Source organism: Carica papaya, chromosome 4 (assembly GCF_054855325.1).
Source record: "Carica papaya isolate Zhongbai chromosome 4, ASM5485532v1, whole genome shotgun sequence".
Lineage (NCBI taxonomy): Eukaryota > Viridiplantae > Streptophyta > Magnoliopsida > Brassicales > Caricaceae > Carica > Carica papaya.
In genome coordinates, this window is record NC_142312.1 from 5665952 (window position 1) to 5688876 (window position 22925).

The 22925-nt window shown below is 31.5% G+C and overlaps 1 protein-coding gene across 1 annotated transcript; it reads left to right on the forward strand.

Annotated features, from left to right (window-relative positions):
• Positions 1-8044: 8044 nt before the first annotated feature.
• On the forward strand, positions 8045-11491 carry LOC110817602 (ACT domain-containing protein ACR8-like). The gene is made up of 7 exons (XM_022046217.2): positions 8045-8548; positions 9271-9316; positions 9438-9552; positions 9672-9739; positions 9854-10426; positions 10530-10634; positions 10726-11491. The coding sequence occupies exons 1-7, from the start codon at positions 8487-8489 to the stop codon at positions 11086-11088; spliced, it is 1332 nt and encodes a 443-aa protein (XP_021901909.1). The 5' UTR covers positions 8045-8486; the 3' UTR covers positions 11089-11491.
• The last annotated feature ends 11434 nt before the right edge of the window (positions 11492-22925 follow it).

The window sequence follows — 22925 nt, forward strand, 5'->3', positions numbered from 1 at the left end:
CTCACGAGCTAAAATATTGCTTCTAAATTCTAATTTTTCAATGTAAGATTTAAGGAACACAATTTCATGGACATTTATAGTTTAATTATTTTGAGTTGAATTAAAATTAGGGTACATAAATTCCTTTACCAACGTAACCCAAAAATAATAAAATCCAAAGAAGAGAAGATGGGGCAAAGATATCTTATTTGCTTTTTGAATTTGTACGGACACATTTCATGCGATTGGATAACATGTCTTAACTTCATATTCACATATCTAACTTTATATGTGCACCAAAACTACACCGAAATATTTTAAAATTATTTTATTTTTTATTTATTTAGTATTATCATAGGATGATTGTGGGCGCAAGCAGTCGGTGCCCACTTGGGGTATTAAATTAAGCCCACCATCTCTTCTAGAAAATATCTTAGAGGCGGTAAAAGGGCAAAGTAAAAAAGTAAAAGGTTAAAAAAAAAAAAAAAAAAAAGAATGGTGAGTCAATTTGGAAAATCAAAAAGATGGGACATGTAAAATCTTTCCATGTGCATCCACCTACCAGATCTCTTGACCTCTGCATGTGATCTCTACCTATTTCTATGGTAAGTAAATAAATAAAGAAAAAACAAAACTATATATGTATTTCTATTTCCATTAGCATAAATAAATAAACTTTTATATAATCACTAACTTTATTTTTAATGATTTATTCGTTAAATTATCACTGAAATTAGTGGAGTTATTTAATAAATAAATAAAAAGAGATTGTTGTATGCAGTTTCAACTTTGACTTCACTTTTTGGCTAAACCTTGTCGATAATAGCGGGATTTTGAGACAAAGTGCCCAAAATCTAGTTTAAAGCATGATTTAATGGGGTTTTTAGTTTTAAAATAGGAAATTAGTTCAGATAAATAAATTAATTAAGTCAGTAATTATTATATATTAATTTGAAATTGAAATTGAGTGCTTTCCTTTTTATTTCTTTATTTATCGGATACCCCATATGCCACGAATGATTTCTTTAAGAAAAAAAAATCTCTAAACCTAATTAATGTTTAATTACGTACGTATAATCTATTTTCTTATTTTAATTATAATTAAGAGAATCATCCATGCATGAAAATGAACTCTTTTCCAATCACATTTATGTAATAAACAATTTAAAATACTTATCATTGGTCATTAAACTTTATAAATGTGATTAGTGTATTTTAAATTTTATTTTGATCAAGTTTTTTTTTTTATTTAACTTCAAATTTTAAGTCTAACCCATCAAATTTATTAATGTTTTTAGAGCATCCTGTAAGTACTCATCACCTCACATACCGTTTCAACTAGCAGCAGACCTCAATTAATCACCTAATTGCTGTGATTATTAAATTAATTATTTTAAAGAAACAAATAGACAATAACTAAAACCTAATTACCCATCTAACTGGCTGCGATTAGTTGCACCCATCAGTCAACGCATATATATATATATATATATATATTGGGGTAGCATCAACTGTAAGAATTAATTAACAGTGAAATTGACATGAATAATAGAAAAATTTACAGCTAGGACTCAACTATACATATATATATATATATATATACACACACCCCGGAATTACCCAATAAATGTTTCATTAGAATTATATATATATATATATATGTATATGTAATTTATTTAACTAATTAAGTAGATGAGATGGGTGGATAGTTAAGAAGTTGTTATTGTTTGTGTGGCAAGCTAGGTATAATAGTGCTCTAACAAAACACTAATCATAAAAATGTACTTGTATGCGATAGGTGAGCTAACATCTTAATTAGCTTTTATAATTAAGGAGCTGTTTGGTTTGGTGGGTTTTGTCATTCAACCTCATAAAAGCAATTATATGTCAAAACATGTGCTACAAAAGGAAACCAACAACTTTTCCCCAAGTCTATTTATCATTTTACCACATGTAAATTTTAAAATACAAATTTTTATTAAATTAATCAAGAAAAACAAGATGTTATTTCAATTGATTTCATTACTACTTATAATTGTGATATTTCCCTGTCTACGTCGTGTAAAACTCATTATATATTCATGATTACTATTACAAACAACTGTGATATTATAAAATAATATTTCGAGAACATATTTTCTTATGTCCAGTTTTCAAATTTCATATAATTTTTTTATCAACTCCTAAACATGGCTCATGTTCATGTGCCTTTTGTTGGTTTATGTTTTCAGCTATGTTTTGTGTTCTTTTGGCTTAGTTCGTCTCAATTTTTGTTTCTCGTTTGGGTAGTTCATTTTCTTCACTTTTTTTTTTCACTTTACAAATTACGTGACTTTATCTAATATAAAAAAAAACATCACAATATTTCTAATTAATGTACTAAAGATGATATAAATAATTTGTCTTAGCCTTTTTATAATTATAATTTCATAAAATATATATTAACTGTATATGAGTTTGTTTATTAATGTATGAGATTTAAATAAAGAAATATAGTTTTGATGTTAAAAATGCACATAAGTTTTTAAAACGTGTTCAAAACACATACTAATTGTAAGACTGTAGCAAAAAAAACTAGAAAAATATTCGAGTATCGGAGAATATAAATGAAGTTTGAAAACTTATTTTAAATTTAAAGTTATAATAACTTGATAGCTCATGAAAATGCTAATTTTTTAAAAAATACATAAAAACTTAAAAAAAAATGTTAAGAGTCTTGAAAATACAATTGGGTCCCAAAAAATGAGTTAGTACTAAAATAATATTAAGGTATAATAATATTTTAGTGTTCTAAGATGATATAAAATATTTTATACTCTCAAAGTAATGCTCGATTTTTTTATTTCAAAGCGAGAAATTTATTGATTAGTTTGTAAAAACTACTTTTAAAAAAAATACAGATGCTTGTTATTAAAATACGAAACAAAAGTTCACAAATTAAATGATATTCAACCAATTGGTATTTTAAGTTTGAAGTATTTTATAGTTTTAACTTATTTTTAGACAAGTTAAGATGCAATAATTCTTATATTTTACTATCCTACAAATGTTGCACATGCCGTTTTAGAACTCTCTTGCCTTCATTCTATATTTCTCGAAATCATTATGTATTATAATCTTATTTCTATGTGATTTGATTGTCATGCATCTAATCTAATTACTTTTTTTTTTATTTCATGCAAAAACTAATATCATTTAAGTCGAATGAAATTTGTTAATTATTATAATAAAATAACATTAAATGATTAAATATTCATTATAATTTTATTTTTAATCGTTGTACTTTACTATTTACTTTTATAGAATATAATATAAATCATTTCAATTATGTTAGAGAATCCAATCATACCTCTATATATATATATATATATACTGATTCATCATTAATGGAAGTTATGTTTTTCCTTCCCACTTTCACTCAATAATAAAAATGTTGATTGATACTTTGTTTTAAATTATTTCATTATTGTTTTAAAACCACCTCCTTTTTTTTTCATTATTTTACCTACAAAATCAGTGGCCTTAATTATTGGTGACAAATTAAATTATTTTAAATGCTTCTAATCTAACCACTAAATTCCTTACCCTATTTGAAATTATTTTTATGCTCGTTGTACGCCGAAATTATTGTAGTTTACACATATATACACACACATGTAAGCATGAAATTCCATAAAAGAATTATTCACATGCTAAAATTAAGTGGGTGAAAGTTAATTATGCTCATTTGCACATTGCGCGTAATAATTTTAGTGTATTATGTACAATAATAATTACTACATTTTTTTTTATTGTTATCAATAATGAATAAAAGTTATGACTAATTTTAAGAAATAGAGTTATTTTAAAATTTATAAATAAATAATTTTACGATTCATCATACCTGTTAATTCTATAAAATAAGATAATTAATTATTCATTAAAATAAACTAAACAACTAAAGATAGCATCAATTTGCATCGCGACACTTACATCAAAGGATGTAGGATGAGCGCATGATTTACATATGAAGTTTTAGGTTGTATTAGTACAACATGGGTTTCTTGAATTCGATTACAGTTAATTGATTTGGTATTTCAAGATAATCAAAACCTCAATAACACATATAATGGATTGTCTTATCATAGTGTGACAAAAAGGCTTAAATTGGTGACACCTCCCAAACAAAAAAAAAAAAAAAAAAAAAAGAGTCGGCAAAAGTCACAATCTTAAATTGACTTCAAATTGCAGCATTTTTATATCCTTTTGACAATTTAATTCCCCCTCCAACTACTCTTCTCTAGTTGGCAGATCTTGATGTCATAACACCCCACCATTATTCTCCCTTAGATTTATTTTCAATTTCTTCAACAATATGTCTTGTTCCTTTTCTTCACCCCACATTCCCTTCCCTTCCCTCTAATTCACGTGCCTCTCTACTTATACCTTTCGGATACTGATTGAAAATACTACTACTATTCGTGCATGAAAAATGTTATTTATTCAAATATTAATTAATTTATTTAAAAAAAATAAATAAATACTTTCCTAAATTATTTATAATAGATTGCACGTGTTAGATGATATATTATCGACTGGAAAATTATTAAAATTTAATTTTATTAATTGTAGAAAGTTATATGGTTGAGAGGTGAGCGATTTGTCATAATCCCTCCTCAAACTTGGAAACCAAGCTACCCTCAGTGCCTTTGCTTCGTCTTCACGGTCTTTGTTTTTGTGTGTATAATATTAATATTTATTCCTCCCATCATCTATCGTTAAATTAGTTCTCTGCTCGATGATCATGATCATCACAAATTTTACCCGTGGTCAAATTGGTTATAATCAATGCTTATGCCAACTTAATTAAACTAACTCATCAATCAGTCATTATGCATAATAATCTAATTAGATATGCTTCATTAATCACATTTACGTTAGCTTTTGATGAATCTACAAGTATATATTCATATAAGTAATTTGTGAAAATTTTATGTATAGTGTTTTGACTTGTATAGAACTTGATAAAGGATATAGAAGAGTACAAATAGGGGATTAAGTGTAATTTTTAATAAATTTTTATAGAAATGAGTTTAATAGAATAGAATTAATTATGTTGGAAATGAATATAGAAAGAATATAATATAATACGAAAGAAAAAAAAGAAAAAAAAAAAAAGAGATAATTAAAATTGATGGCTGAAAATAAAGAAAAAAATATGTTAATCAGCCATTAGTATAAGCAAATAAATAATACCAGTTCAGTGGATAGATATATTGTTTGGTCCTTAATTTAATAAATAAATAATATGAGGAATTAATTTATTTCAGTTTGGTTATAATACTAGAAAATCATATTACACCAATAAATTTAATATAGATTAAACCAAATTAGTAGAGATATAATTCGATCTTTAATTTAAGAAATTAATAATAGAGGGAATTGGTCTATTTTATTTTGGTGGTAATACCAGAAAATCCAACTACACCAATAAGTTCAATTTATATAAGATAAAATCAGTAGAAACATATTGATTAAATATATGTATATATTTATTTATTTTAATTAATTTTTAAAACTTATTAAATATTTTATCTAAAAAAATTAATATAAATACTTGAAAAAATAAAATTATCAATTTCAATAGAGACACTGCACCCTGGTTAATTCTGAACCATTAAATGCGGCTAAATTGAAATTTTTATATGTTTACTTAATTAATAATTAAATATAAAATATAAATATAATATACGGACGTGTAGGTACTCCCGAGAACTACATGTCTTTAATTAATGCTGTCGTCATATACATATATGTAGATATTTACAGCTGTTAATAAAGTCTTTTTAGAATTACAGCTAAGCTTTTCGTACGTGTATATTTTCGATGCATGGAGGTGGAAGCCAACGCACGTTCCCTGACTTCCCAACTTCTTTTCCTTCAATGCTCTTCTTCTAACAACTAATTCTTTTATTTTTCTATAAATTTATAAATAAATATATACTTTTATCTGTTTAAAAAAATTTGATTTTCATTTATAATTAAGATATATACACATTTTTAAATTCCTAATTAAAATGAAGCAATTTAATGCTACGATGCAGTAATTTAATGATTACCGGTTGTCTCTTTACAGCACATGCAATCCCGGACGTGGTGTTGACGTGCTGCAAGAGTTTTCCAAATCTAGTAACCTAATTTGACGGCCAAGATCTTCTGAGGGAGTAAATTTCGGGATCCTGCGTCTACCATTAGGTGGGGCCCCCATTAGTCTTGGCAAGTCATTGCAGTGTTCGAGAGGGAAGTCAAAGAAACATGTCTAATCACGTTTCACCAAGACATGCTTCCAGTGTCTCACGCAGAGATATGCGGCGCCGCTGCATCCAATTCAAACCCACTGTAATTTCAAACTTCCTATATCTGAACGGTTTTAAATTTTGCCGCCAAAAAACCAACGGTCAAAAAGTCAAGAAATTATATGGGACCCACCAACCGACTTCTGAGCTGTCTTCCACGTTTCCTATCCCAGCTTTCCGCTACTGCAAAAGGCCGCGCACACTGCACAGTGCAAATATTTTTCTTTTTAACTTTCGGATTTTATTCTCGCACCCCGACGTACAATCCACGTCATAAAAGACTTGCTAGGTGGGACCCGATCTCTTCTCATTTATCGATGTTGATGCATCACCGTGATGACATGGCCCCCGCCGTCCGATTTGGCGCCAAGAACCCCGGGGTTCCCGCCAAGTCGAAACGGAAAAGTAGGCGTTTAAAGTTTTTGTTTTTTGTTTTTCAAAGATTAAACCGTCACTCTGTTTTTTAACCGACACGTCGTTTTCAGACGGCTGTAATAAAACCCCCCGTCCGTTTCCCAGTGTGCGACGCACGTTGTAGAATTCAATGCTTTGTCTTCCACGTGGCACTATCGCGAACGAACGTTGGTTGCGATCGTGCGGCTTAAAGGATCTTGGGGTAATTTTATCATTCCCGTACCAGAAAAAAAAAATTGTAGCGCCGGTGTTCTGTGAACTCCGATTGGCCAGAGACATAAAACAGTTTAACTAACGAGGGAACGTGTTCTTCTGACATGCCTGCACGTGATCTCCAGACAAGGTGGGCCCCGCTTGTATTTGTGGGAGAGCATTTGTTGACATGACTTATTCTCGTGACACGTGTCAACGGTCGTGAAAGGAAATTGAAAAACATTTTACTTTTCTTTTTTTTTTTTTAGAAGCACGTCTAATATCATGCGCGGGTTATGGAGGAGCCCGACCAATTAAATGCAAGCACGTGAGATTGTAGAAGTTTGTTTGGTGAAAAGACTAATTTATCCTCCACCTGGACAACCGTACGGAGGAGGAATATGAATATGCTTGGATTGCACCCTCCGTCCCTGTGTATTGCCAACTTGATCCAACGCATAGGTACGAATCTTGTCGTTCACAGCTTCCCTGGAAGAAAAAAAGGTAGCTGGGATATGATATTCTCAACAGTTTCCTGTCTAAGATGACAATTTTACCCCTTATAGTTGGGTAAATATACGGGTTAGTTATAAGCAAGACGGAAGGTCAAAGTTGCCCTGTGAAAATACGGCCGAAAAGTGACACAGGAAAAGCCCATAAGGGCGGTGTTGTCACGTGTGGACGTCATAATTCCAGTCGGCAAAAAAAAATTAAGACTTAATTAACAAGCCATCTCAACCGCTATACACGTAGCAAGAAAAAATCAACTGCTCTTGTGCTGCCACGTGGATTGCCCCTTCCAGCAGTTAGAGTCGTATACACGCAAAGACCGGCCGCTGACCGATGTCATACGTGGCATCCCACCTGGGATTTTGAGGTACCAGGACCAGGGATCCAGTGACACGTGGACTTACCCGGAACGGAAGGGAAGAGCCAACGGGGTCAGCAAGGTCAGACTTTTCGGGCAGGCGTTTCTCATGCCATGTGACAACACCACTCTTGCCCATGCCTACTCTCTTTGCGTATAGGCGTGGTTTCGATACTGTATAAAAAAGGAAAATATTCAAAATAATAAAAGATTATCTTTGCTTACTATATATTAAACATATATATATATATCTATACCCAGACACATGAGAATATATGCCTCAAGTTCTAGGGCAGAGGGAGAGTTAAGAACAAGGTGTGCTTTGTGCTTGGAAGAGAAGAGTGAGTGAGAGAACAAGGAAAGAAGAGAGAGAAAAGGAGTTCTTGTGTTTGTGGAGTCGTTAATGGCCATTTGGTCGAAGAATTGAAGCGTTGGTGGGTTTTGATCGTATCTGGCTTTTGGGCTTTGTTTGGTTGCTACAACTAAGTTCGTTGGTTTTCTGGGCAACTTTGCCTTGCTCTGCGTCTTTAAATCTCTCCTTTTTTTTTTTTTTTACAGAGAGAGAGTGTGTGTGTGTGTGCGAGAGAGAGAGAGAGAGAGAGAGAGAGAGAGAGCTCTTCTGGTGCGGTCTTCTTGCAATTTCTTTTTGTTAAGTGCCTTGAGTTAAAGCACTTATAGATCAAGAGAAACAGAGAGAAATGGAGTGGCCCGCTTGTTTGGATGAATATGAGAAGCTTGTTATAAGGATGAACACTCCCAGGTTCGTTCTCTTCTATTTCTAAATTTTCAAACCCAGAAATCTTACAAAGAACCAAAAAATCAGTAACTGGATGTTTCCTAGGTCCTTGATTTTGCAAAACCTTAAAACAGAGTTTCTGAGATTTGTCCTTCATCGTTGTCATGCTTTTTCTTCTTCCTTTTCGGTTTTCTCTCTTGTTACAGTGCGCTTGCGACGTTTGATTTCCTTTCAGAGTCATCTCCTCTTTTCTTTTCAACTCAAATTGTAATTTCAACAATTATGCTCCTCATTAGTCATTCCTTTCTTTCTCTCAAGTTCGATTTTGAATCTGGGTATCTCAGAACATGTTGCGTCATCTCTTTTTTCCTTTGTGGAGATAATTCTTAATAAACACGAGCTTTTTTTTAATGAATTTTTCAGTTATTGACTTTTTAAAAAGATTTTATTTCTATTGCCATGGAATTTTCACTAATTAACGCAGATTTCTTTCAAACATGAAATTTTCACTAATTAATGAAAAATTTTAATTCATAATCATCGACTAATTAATTTAATTTCTCTAGTCTTAATTTTCTAATTATTTTTTAAGAAAATAAAGATTTCTTTTACCTTCCCCTGTTAATCGCCCTCAAGACTTTTCAAAAACGAAGAAATATTTTCCAAATTTTGTTCCAGAGAATACTCGCTCCAAACTTTTGAACTTTGGAAATAAAATTCTGACTTGACCTTTCATTGTTTTACAGAGTCGTGATTGACAATGGCGTTTGCCCCACCGCGACACTGGTCAAGGTTAGCTTCCACGAAACCCTCTAATCACTCCACCCAACTTCTTATCTTACGTTCTCATCTCTGTTTTTTTTTCTTTGATCAAGTCAAATCATTGACTCACCTTCCTGTTTTTGATTTACAGGTTGACAGTGCGAGAAGGCATGGCATCTTGTTAGAGGCTGTTCAGGTTCTCACAGATCTGAATCTTTCAATTAAGAAGGCTTACATTTCTTCTGATGGAAGGTGGTTCATGGATGGTAAGCACTTGACTCTGCATTAATTACAGAGCAGAAGAAAAGACAAATGTTTTCTTCTTCTGGGTCTATCTTGTAAGTTTGATATATAAGTTTTTCTCAATTTGTTATTTTTTTTCCAGTGTTTCATGTGACTGATCTGAATGGAAACAAATTGACTGATGAGAGCGTTATTAGCTATATTGAGCAGGTAATTATGTCACTTAATTTGCTTTTAGTGGCAAACTTAATTAGAAACAGAGGACAATAAATTTTAAAATTTTCATTGAAACTGAAACTTGGGTTTTATTATTTTCATTGCTAGTCTTTAGAAACGATTCATTGTGTCAGAACCAACGGGATTAAGGATTTAACAGCATTAGAGTTGACTGGACCAGACCGTGTTGGTTTGCTATCTGAAGTCTTCGCAGTTCTAGCTGACCTGCAATGTAGTGTCGTAGAGGCTAAAGTATGGACTCATAATGGTAGAATTGCAGCCTTGATCTACGTTAAAGACTGCGAATCTGGGTCCCCAATAGAGGATTCGCAACAAATAAACAGAATTGAGGAACGATTAAGGAGCGTATTGAAGGGAGACAATGACATTCGAAGCGCCAAGACTTTGGTTTCAATGGCTGTAACTCACATGGACAGAAGGCTGCATCAGATAATGTTTGCGGATAGGGATTACGAGAGGAAATCTGTCTTGCAGCTTAAGGCTGCTGAGACTCCTGTGGTTGTCACGGTGCAAAATTGGGTCGAAAGAGGCTATTCCGTCGTGAATGTTCAGTGCAAGGATAGACCCAATTTGTTGTTCGATGTCGTTTGCACCTTGACAGATATGCAGTATGTAGTGTTTCATGCCACCGTCAACACTGCTTCAAACAGGGCTTATCTGGTATACATATACATATTTATCTTTTGCTTTAGTTTAACAAGAACAATAAATTCAATTTGGAAAAGGGTTATTGAGTTATAAAATTTCTTTCAATCTGTTTCAGGAATTCTATATTAAGCATACGGATGGAACCCCCATTAGTTCAGAGCCTGAAAGGCAACGTGTGATCCAATGCTTACAAGCTGCTGTTGAAAGAAGAGCATCCGAGGTATAGATACATATAAAGTTCATTGCAAATCATAGCATTCTCTCGTTTATTTTATTTGTGATGATAACGATGGTTTTAATGTAATGATTAGGGCGTGAGGCTTGAATTACACACGGCTGATAAGCAAGGTCTATTAGCACAAGTGACCAGAACTTTTAGAGAAAATGGTCTTAATGTGACAAGGGCTGAGATATCAACGACAAGGGAGATGGCATCGAATGTGTTCTACGTAACGGATTCAAAGGGGAACCGGGCAGATTCTAAGATAATCGAATCAGTTAGGGAAAAGATAGGAATGAGTATTTTGAAAGTGAAGGAATTGCCATTGATATACCATGAAAAGGGAGAAAGGGAAGAGCAAACAGCAGGAGTTGGTGGGGCAGTGTTGTTTTCAATTGGGAGCCTAGTGAGAAGGAACCTCTACAATCTGGGACTCATCAAATCATATTCTTGAAAAAGGCAAAAGTGGGATTGTTTGTTTGCTTGAGGATTGGGATTTGGTTGTTGTACATAAATATTAAAGAGAGAAGAGTTTGGTTGATGGTAGTTGTTTTAGTTGAGTTGGGTGAATAGATAGGCATTAGAAATTTGGGGGCCACCACAACAATTATTCTTATTATATATATATATATATAAATGTATGTACATGTATATCTACCTTTGTTTGAATGAAGAATTTAGGGGGAAGAAGAAGAAGGGTGGGTGTTGTTGAGGGGTTTTGATTAGATTTAGGGGGGTTTGCTTCTGGCAGAAGAGAGAAGATGATTAGGTAGTAGATTAGACAGGCAAACACATTTGTTGTACATAACGACTTGTTTGAAGTATTATTATTATTAATTATAAAATGGTTGACTTCATTTTTTGTTTTTTTATGCGGGTTTATTAAGAATTGATGAAGAATCTAGCAAAGCATGGGTTTGTTGGATTTATGGTGTCCTAATTATGGATTATTAGTGTAATGGGGACGCACCATCATCACCATTTGAGTTTTTATTAGACGAATGAAAAAGAAGGGTTTATTAAGAATTGATACCAGATCTTTTGCATGTTGGGATTTCTTAATACAACACCCTCCTAATGATTTCCATTAAAAAAATAATAATAATAATGAGTTTGACTTGAGCCATTCAAAAAAGTTTTGGAAGAATAGGTGATGAATGTAATTGGAAAATTAAATTCTGACAGGAGTCTTAATTCATTATTAGTTCATTAAATATTTATTAGAATAAGAAAATATTTTCAAATGTAATTGACAAGTTAAAAGGCAGAGATATAGATATGGTGAATGTGGGAGGAAGTCGGTGGACTCGTAAGTCAACTCTACCAGCTCATATTGAGTATTAATCTGCACTACTGAAATTAGGTACGCAGATGACATCTCCTCACCTATAAGATTATTCTTGCTCTATATATATATATATACACACACACACGCGTACATTTAGATTCAAAACTATACTTTAATCTTATAATTTAATTTTTCCAAAGTAATTTATAATTAAATACATCACTGTCTTGTAGAGAGTGTAAAGAAAGTGGTCAAGGACAGGAAAGTTGAAAAAGGAAATTAAGAAGATCCCAAAAGTGAAACGTTTTGTGGTTTGAAGCTTTGGGTTTTTCTCCCCCCAGCCCTTTCCTTTTCTTGTTTTCTTCCATAATTTTCTTTCCCCCAGCTCCCTTTTATTTTACTCACTCAAACTCCACTAAATATTTCTTTTTATATTTGTTGTGGGTAATTGTGTGAGTTTTCCTAATTTGGAATTTTGTGTTATAAAAAACAAAGGAAACTAAGAGGGAGTTTCCTAATTTGATCGATCTGATGTGATTTTCAACATTTTACAGGATGATTATGAATATAATTAACCCCCACAAATTAGTTTTTCTTTTTCAGTTTTCTCCTAATTTACAGTGAAAATTCAATGATGATTGTTATAGTTGAAAGGGTTAATGCATGGAAAATCCTCTAACACCCAATCTTCTTCAATATTCACTAATACAATATATACACGTACATACCTTTGTACGTACGTATATTTCTTTCATTAGTTTTTTTTAAAAAAATGCACCTTAGATTCAAATGGTTAACAGGCACACGTTGCAGCAATATAATGCTTTTTTTGCCAGAAACAATCTTCGAATCTCGCACAAAGCACCCTTCTGTTTCACTTTCCCTTGTCAACTCTTATTAGTTATATACATATATATATATATGCGCACCTACATATGAATATATATGTAAGCAAGTGCGTGAAAACCTAAATTCATCCCATATATATCCTTTAGGTAAGCTGCATATATCCATGACATGCAACGCATCATTATTTAAAAGAATATTTGTTAAAATTCACATCACGCATAGACCATATATTATTCCCAAATATGTCAATACTATCGTCTTATATGTATAATCTAACAAGTTGTGTACATATATATATATATATATGTATGTATAATTGCCATCTGTAATTACCTTGTATTTATATAAATAAACAAGATGATTGATTTCATTAATCATCTGATGCGACACGACTCAATTAATTACTTCTTCATATTATACAAGAAAAAGGAACGCCATGGATTTTCTTGCTGGACTCTACTAAATGTTCGTATTACTAATTATATGTAAATCGCATATATACATATAGGGGAATAATAAATTGATCATCACAAAGTCTAGATAAACAAGACGAGATAATTATATATATCATATACTTATAAAAAGAACAGACTTATTAAGTGAAATAATAATCATGACAAACAAAGTTATTGGTTTCCATAAGCTTTAATAAGACGACGTTAACCAGATGTACTTTGACATGTAGTTAGATATTTTAAGCCTTCAATTAGCCCGTGTCCTGATATATATATATATATACATGTGTGTGTCTATATATATATATATGTATATATAGAATTTTAATTAATGTTCTCTTGATCAGAAGTTGAACTCAATGACAAAGGAGAAGACGAACCACCCAACTTATAAAAACAAAGACAAACCATCTACTTAGAACAAACAGGCAATAAGACCATGTACGGCCATTAGACCACTGACGATGATTGTTATTTTTCTTGTCATTTTCTTCCAATCATCAACCCAAGGTGAGCTGTGTTAATATAACTATATAACTATATATATATATATATAGTCATATATAACTTAAGAAGCTTTACCTGTTTATCAAAAAGAGAAGCTTTAACTGGATAATCCAACCAAAAGAAAAAGTGTTTTCTAAAGGGAATTGTTTGCTTATTGTTGGCTATTTTCTTTATGTAACCAGATTCTTTCGTTCAATGTTAACATAAAAAGAATGTTTATATATATATATGTATATATATATCTATGTATCAATTGCCATTAAGGGTCAAATTGAATTTCATTATAAATGGTTAATTTATATTATGTACATAAATTTTTTGTCTGTTCATAAAAGAAAAACAAATTACTTAGTTTAGGCGAAGAACACAAGATTGAGTTGAGAAGATCAAATAAATGTAAATTAAGCTGTATAATTCCTTGATTAGATATGTCCAAATGCAGCGTACAAAGTTAATCTTCCAAATTTACAGGATGTCACTATGAAAAGAAACAGCAATTTCAATAATTAATTAATAAACCAATAAACTGCATGGTTAAAAGTTAAAACATATTAAATAAAATATGTATTATAGTTTTTCTCCTGTAAATTTTGGCTTCTACCTCTTTAAGTCCCATATGTTTTGGAACAAGAATCTTAATTTGTTCTCATCCGATTGTAATCTATTTTCCCACTTGATTAATTATTGATTATTAGTTGTTTATTTAATAACCTGTAATATATATGTACATGTATATGTGTATATATATTGGGTAAAGGAGAATATTCCCAAGTCGTTACATCAAAAACCTTTTTGCAAACATCAGCTACTTGTCATGTGGGAAAGTGTGGTTAATTCTTATGTCATGCAAGAAATTCAAGTGTCTTGTATTATGGCTGTTTTTGAAAATGACTGCACTTATATAACATGATTGGGTCCCTTTTAAATATTAATTCAATTTTATTTATTTATATTATATATATATATATATATATGTTTACAAAATAAATTATCTGTCCTTGGACAGCTTAATTGACACAACATATATTCTTTGGGAGGTTGAGGAATATGTGAGTCCCAATTCCTCCAATGGGTTAATTTAGTAATGATATATAATATATTAAAGTGTCTAATGTTATTTTTGTAGAATTATCTTGTGCAACCTAATTTTTCTTTTTGAAAAAAAAAAAAACAGTTTACATCTTACATTTTATATCCATTAGTAATAATATTCTTAATATTTCAGTTGCATTTTTAAAAATAAAATAACTTTTTTAAAGATAATAGTATGAATCACAAAATAAAATTACATCGACAAATTCAAAATCTGATCATAAGACATAGAAATCAAAAGCACAACCTAAGGTCAAAAACTAAATACAAGTTAGTGACGACAATAGGGTGCATTCGGGAGGGATATTAATGAAATTGAACTCATCCTACTTTTTGGGGTACTAAACCTAAACCCACTTTGAACTCGAGACCTGTTTACTTTTTTTGAATTTATTTTTAATTATATTAGATTTTGGATTATCCATCCCGTATTTGATCCATATAAATCTAGAAGAAAAGATTCAAAATCTGATCACAAGACGTAGAAGTTAAAAACACAATTTAAGATCAAAACTGAATACAAGTTAGTGACGATAATAGGGTGAATTTGGGATAGATATTACTGAAACTAAACTCACATACTTTTTTGGGTACTAAACCTGAATCCCCTATGAACCCGAAACATGTTTAATTTTTTGAATATTTTTGATTGTATTAGGATTATGGATTATCTATCTCATACTTGATCTATATATATCTAGTGAAAAAGATTCATTTCCTCTTATTCCTTCAAAATTCAACACCCTTATAACAAGTTGCTCTCTTGATCTCTCATTATTGTACATCGCTTAATTATCTCTTTCTATTAGAGTTGATTTTTCTTTTGTAATCTTCTTTCGTTGCCCCTTTACCTCCTAAAGAGAAAAATAAATTGTCAATTTAATGGGTTTGAAGTGATCAAGACTGTTGTTGATTTCATGGTTGTTATTACCTATCTTTCTCTCATGCTTCTCACCTCATATGAGAATCTTGTCTCCAATTTCCCCTTTTTTTTCCCCCATTTTTTGGTCTTTTCACTTTAGCTCTTCTCTCTTCCCTTATGTTTTTGCTTTTCACTTACGTTGTTTTTGTCAATCAATCATCATCATCAACAACCACTGCTCTCGCCGAAATTCTCACTAACTTTTCTCTTTTGTTCGAGGTAACGACTCCTCTTCGTCCTCATGTTTTCATGTCTCTCTCTCTTTCCTTTACTTTTCTTAGGACGTCAAAAAACAAAACTCCAAATTGAAGAATAAAGAAAAAGAAAAATAAAGTGAGAATTGAAGGGGAGTTATCGATTAGATTATTTTATTTTGTAATTTCTATTATATATTTAATTTAATTTAGTATTTAATATATATGACGCAGGTTGAGTTTAGAATCATCCAACCCGAACTTATTCAATCGTTATTTTTTTTCAATTCAGAACCGTGCTACTCTAAACCCAAATTTTCTAACAAAAAGTTGATTCCAGTTGATTTCAGATTGAGATAGTCATGCAGGTGCTTCTATCTCTAAAACAAGCTTAAAAAGCTTATAACACCAAACAAGATATGTTAAGCTCTATAATCTAGCAAGTCACATAAATATAAATGTTGAACTATTATATGATCTATCTAAAAATATTTTTATCAAATACTTTGTAATAATACAAAATTATTTTTTAAATATATTTTTAAGAATGGCTGCTAAACAATTTTAATCATAAAATATATAAAATGGATATTATTATATTTAGATATATAACTCATTGTTCTAATCATGAGGGAGTTTTTAGTAAGACTAATGTAGTTGCACTATGATGATTGTATAAATGCTTGTTGGTTTAATAAATTTATTAAATTGACTCATCCTTAAATTCTTATATTACATTTCTGTAACGTGCCAAATAATGATCTAATTAATGACAATAGTATAAAAATATTCTTTGAACTTACAATCACCATAGTGACTCACACTAGAAAAGTTATACTTTAATATCATGAGATTATAGTTGCTTTACGGAGCTTAAACCAAATTAGCTTGGTGTAACTTAGATTTTAAAATCATTTGAGCAGTAGTTAACAATCTATTTGTTTTTAATTAAAAAAAATATCTTATATCTCTTATGTGAATAATCTATGAGTCTTGCTTATGACATGTCATAACTTGATAAATATATTTTCTTAAATCGCATAAAATTTATTGGTGGTAATATATAATAGGAGAAATTAATTGATAGGTCTTGATATGATTCAAAAACAATTACATGTTCTGATTTTGTTCCTTGGTCATTCTTCTCTTTCACATGGATTTTCATCCCCTCCTTTTAAGTGCCTAGAAAATATATATTTGCTCTCGTTAGCACACACTCTTTATTTTTAAGTTTCACTCATTCAAAGCTTCAAGAAGAATTCCAGAAATTAAGAAAAAAAAAATCTTATTGTATGTCCAATATAATATCAAAGAGATTTTTAGCAATGATATTTTATCCTAAAAATTTCTATAATAAATTATATAAATTGCTAATATAATTTTCTATCCACAATTCTACTATTTATATTTACTGAAAGAATTTTATTCAAATATATAGAAAAATTTCTCGTTGATGGAAAGAGTAAACTAAATATGTTTGTAAAAAATAGAAAACTTAGACCAACAACTGATAAGATCTTCTCTGTTTTTTCTTTTTAATCTAAAATCGTTTCCACCAAATTTAAAAGAGAAAAAGAGAAATTATTTTTCTTTATAAATTTTTTTAAAAAGAAATTTATGACAAAAAATAAATTTACTTCAAAGTTGGTGATTCCAAAAAAAAAAAAAAAAAACTTACATATTAAAATTGAAACTTTGAAAAATTTTAAGAAGATTAAATACAAAATATATAACATTAAACCTAAATATTTAGGTTATATGTGTATGCTCAAATTATAGATTTGCACAATTAGGTTCGTAATAAATGCTTACGATATAATACTAAAAATTGGGTTCAATGCGAGTAAACTAGTAATTCAATTGAGAAAACTTTTAAATCTTTTTCTGCCTCTGTACTATTGCAAGATTTACTTAAAAGAGTATATTGAGGAAAAAGGTAACAAACTAAAATACTACATCTAATTTTTTTAAAAAAAAAAAAATTAAAAAAGAAAGTATTATGAATATGTACAGTGCATATATATGTTAGCATGTTCCCAAAACTTCTTGCGGGCTTAAGCTATAATTTTAGTTCATGGGCTTTTGTCCAAATATAGTTTGAGGTCCAAAACTAATTATAAATCCTGATGCTTCACCAAACCCATTAAGCCTCCAGAATCAAATCCTACTGTTTAATAAATTATTAACTAAATTAAAATATTTAAACTACTGAATCTTGGATTTTATGCATCGAGAAATCAGAAAGAAAAGGTAGAATAGAGATAAAAAAAATTAAATTAAATTAAATTATTAAAATTTTATATAAATACTTGTTGAAGATATCTTAAATTAGGGTAGGAGCTTTCACTTTGAGTAAGAAAATTTGTTGGATTTAATTTATTATATGGGCTTGTGTGTGTAAACTGTTAAGTATAAAAAACTATCAAATTAATTGAATTTGATTAAAAGTGATTTAATACGGTTAAAAAAATATTAAATTTTAATGAATTTAATTAAAATGTGAATTTTTTATGTGTATAGACCGTATCTGTAATTTTCAATTTTGTTATGAGTCAAATTAAAAATAAAAAAAAAAGTTAATTGACATATTTGCCTATAAATATGCAATTATAGTTTTCAAATTATACGTAGAGTTTTTTTTTATTCTGATATCTCATCACTAGAAATAGAGATAGTGATATAACTTAAATGGATTATATGATAATTTGGAAGATTTATCGCACGACATGTAATTTTTTTTTCACTATATATTTAAGTGCACTTCTGTTTTAGATCTAAATTTTTTTGATTTGATATGAGTACGATGACTATTTTAAATTTATATCTAAATATATTTTTATAAATTGCTTACAAAATTAAATTTAAAATTATGTGACAAGATAGTGAAATAGAAGTAGAAGAAAGACTGGATCTTATACTTGCTTTATTATCATATTTGAAAACATGTTTAAATTTAAAATTATGTTAAAGTCTCTGAAATACACTGAATAACTAGAGTTGTTATTTGCATAATATTAAGATGCAATGAAAACATCTTAGATTTTGGGTGGCACTTTGCTGGAATTAAATGAACTTGTCTGACTTGGTTTGATTTACATATATACCCAGATAAAAATTACTTTTCTTTTCTAAAAAAATCAAACAAAACCCAAATCAAAGTTGTTGGTAAATCAAGAATTTGGTTCCTTCTTGTCTCAATGTTACAGAAAAAGAAGTATTGCACAGTAAGTATATATTAATCTTGTTAATATATAGTCATATGTATAAAACCGGTCAAAGAAAACCAATCAAACAAAAAAATTAAATTGAATTTTCATATAAACTGGAAGTCAGACCAATAGAAGAATTTTTTTTTATTTACTTTAAGTCAAGAAAATGGAAAAAAAAAATGATGACAATTATATAGCTACTATAGATTAATCTTATTAATATATATTATTACTACATAATTATTGACTAAATCTATTTTTTGATCTTTTTGTTCCCAAAATCAAACCAAATAAATCTCCTTTTTATTCGATGACCAGATCGAAAACTAAGAAAAACAAATAAGTTCTCTTAATTGGTTTAATTTATGTTCTTAGTTATGATTCTAATAAACTTTTTACTTAGCTTCTGGGCAAGAGATGAAGAAGAAAGAAAAATAAGAATCAATAGAGATTATGTGTAATATTCGGGTTCAGAATTTGATCCGGGATAATTTTTTTCATTTACAAAATATATACAAATAATTAAATTTAAATTTAAATTTTATTAAATTTTTGAGAAAAAATGAATTAGCAACGAAATTAAAAGTAATTTTAAGAAAAAAGGGTGAAATTAAGAATAAGATTGGTGTTTTTAAAAAAAAATTTGAAAATATGGGGTAAAATCGTAAATTTTTTTTTTTTGGTCATGTGGGACGGCCCAGTCACCAGCAATACGCCGGGTGACAAACACACTGATAATGGCACCACGCAAGAGGTCATGCAGGCGATCCACATGCTTGGTGATCCGATAATCCATATCACATCCCACGCGCACGGACAGCCCAGATGCATTTCCTCTTCTGGCGCAATCAGACAAATGGGGTTGATCGCGATGGACGACCTAGATTCGTCCACGCAATTAGCTTAAACGAAAAATTATCTCACAGTCCTCCTCGCTTCACGTCGACTCAAACGAGCGGCCTGGATCAAATGGAGAGGAGTATTTAAACTCCTATTCGCAGGGAATAAAAATCCTAGCTGACAAAGGGGTGACCGAAGAAGAATAAGAAGGGTGGCCAGAAAAAGAACTAGACGCCGAAGAAGGAGGCCGACCACCATTGCTGTCGCATCGGAGCCATTGCCAACGCCAAAATAAGTATTTTTTCCCCTTCCCACTTGAAAATTGATCCTGAGTCTCCCTATGCCCAAATCGGAGCTAAATGATCGATAAATGAGCTAAAAACTGTGGGTAAAGCTCGGCCGAGCCACCCAGCCGAAGCTCAGCCGAGCTATCGTGGCCAAAACCCAAAACCCTATCTGATGACCCCCTTCCCGTTTTTCGTTTCATGTGATTTTTGTACCACCGTGTTGACCGTCCTTTTCTGGTGCAGGTTAGTCGAAGAGAAATCTCAGCCGCGAAGGAGGACCGGCTGAGCCACCGTATTCGGAACCCCTCCCCCCTGCCGATAGGTTTTAGTTTTTTCTCTTTTATAGCCAACCAAGGCTCTCTAACGTGTTTTTTTTATAGAGTTATGTATAAAATCGACCTAAACTGGCCAGACCGAGGTGAACTGCCACTGTAGGTGGTGGAGCCGGCTCTGGAGCACGGCAGTGTAGCCGTGTCAGAACTCTAAAATTTGCTGAAAAGATTTCAAAATGTCTATTATGGCATTTTGGGATATTTTTGAATACTTGACGGGTGTTTTAATTTCCACATAAAAAATTCAAGAAACTCGGAGACCATCGGGAGATGCAGCAGATAGTACGGTATTTCAAATACCGATCTGGAATAAGAATTCCTCACCCTATTCCCTGTTACATAAACTGAAGCTTAATAATCGATAATGTTGTGTTTTGTGAAAATTAGAAAATACTAACAATAATTATAGGTCATTAATGGAGGCAGAACTTGTCAGTTCATAGTTGTCATGATTTATTATTTATTTTACTTGTACTACTTAAAATGTTTACTATTATATTGTATGAATCAAATTGATAGGCTTAATTGCTCTCTCGATTATTTGGTTTACCTCACTACCCCCGTTTATTGGTTCATTTTGCAATAACTATTTTAGTTACGTTTCCTAATGTACATATCACTTATTTGCATGACCTACTATTGATCTGTAAATATAAGTTATTAGTATGTAACTGGTAATCGGTTTATACTTTGAATCTATGTAAGAAAGGCTTACTAGGTATCATAGGAAAGGATGGACGGACCCGATACATAGAAAATCCTACTGAGGACATTGTCTCAGTTGGACGGGACTAAGAAGTCTTATACTGAAAGAGTTTGAGAAATTTGATTCACCATCATACTGGATGATGTATCAAGGCTATGGTGTGTTTGGCGCCCATTATCAGACGGGGTATAGGAACGACTGGGTTAATTGATAAATCTTGATATTAGGTTTACGAGTAGGAGAATATCTCTATAAACCACTAGGGGTTCCAGTAAGCAGGTAAAAAGAAAAATTACAGTTCTTGCTCACTTGTAAATAAAATCATAATGTTATCTCGTAACAGTAAGTATGGAATGAACAATTTTCTTTATGTTAAATGAATTTACTTAAATTAAGGACTTTATTAGTTGTTTTATATTTTTTTACCAACCTTCAATTTTTGTATCATTGATTAGTATAATATTCTTACTGGGCTAGTGCAGCTCACTATCCTATTAACCATTTCATATCAAGAAAACCGAGATCCAGTTCCTGATCAGTAGGAGGGTTGTGAGTACGTTTTCTCTAGACCCCATCGAGTGCTAGTGGAGGTTAACCCCCTAAGACATTTATTTACTATTATTTATTTCATTTTTTTATGAACCGATGTAAAAGGATATTCCTGTAGCCTTATTGGGCATATATAATTATTGTGTAAAGAATGTAAACCTTAATTATTGTTTGTTTCCACATTTAAAGTATGAATTCATTTCCTTTAAATTCCGGACATTTACAATAGGTATCAGAGCCGCGTTACTCAGAATTATTGCACAAAGATTTAAAAACACTGGAATACAACCCGACACTCAACCCTCTCTTGTAAAATATATGTACAAGGATATGAGGAGAGAAAGACCCCCAATAAACCGAGCAGCCCGTGATGGGGCACTTCGAGAGGATGTTGACCGACTATTTGAGACTCTGGAGAGACTTATCTCTGCCCAGCAGGCCCAGAAAGAAAGCATGGAGCTGTCTGACCCTCCACCCCGACCACATTTTGAGCCACCCCTATAACAAGAAGATCCAATGCCATCCCGATACGACCCTGCTCCTCTATCATATCATCTAGCACCACCACAGTATAATTCGGTGCCCCCACCAAATATCCAGGTGCCACCACAGGGCTGTTCGGCTCCTCCCCAGCATAATTCAGTCCATCTTCAACGACACCCAGTTCCACCCATGATGGATTTAGGCTACATTGAGATGTACAAAAAACTAAATCCATCTACCTTAGGGACATCTTCCTTCGAAGAGGCCGAGTATTAGTTAGCAGAGACAGAAAAAGCCTTCGCAACTCTTGAAGTGGTTCCCGAACAAAAGTTTGTACTTGCCACCTACATGCTCGTGGGTGAGGTAGGTCGCTGGTGGCAATTGAAACAGGCCACCCTGCCCGTTCCAGTCACTTGAGAACAATTCCTGGTAGCCTTCAATACAAAGTACCTTCCAGAGCATCTTCGGTATTTAAAGGAAATAGAGTTTGCACACCTGGTCCAAAGCAATATAACAGTGTTAGAGTATGCCCAAAGATTCTTAGAGTTGGGCCGATATTCTCTTGAGAGTATAATGGA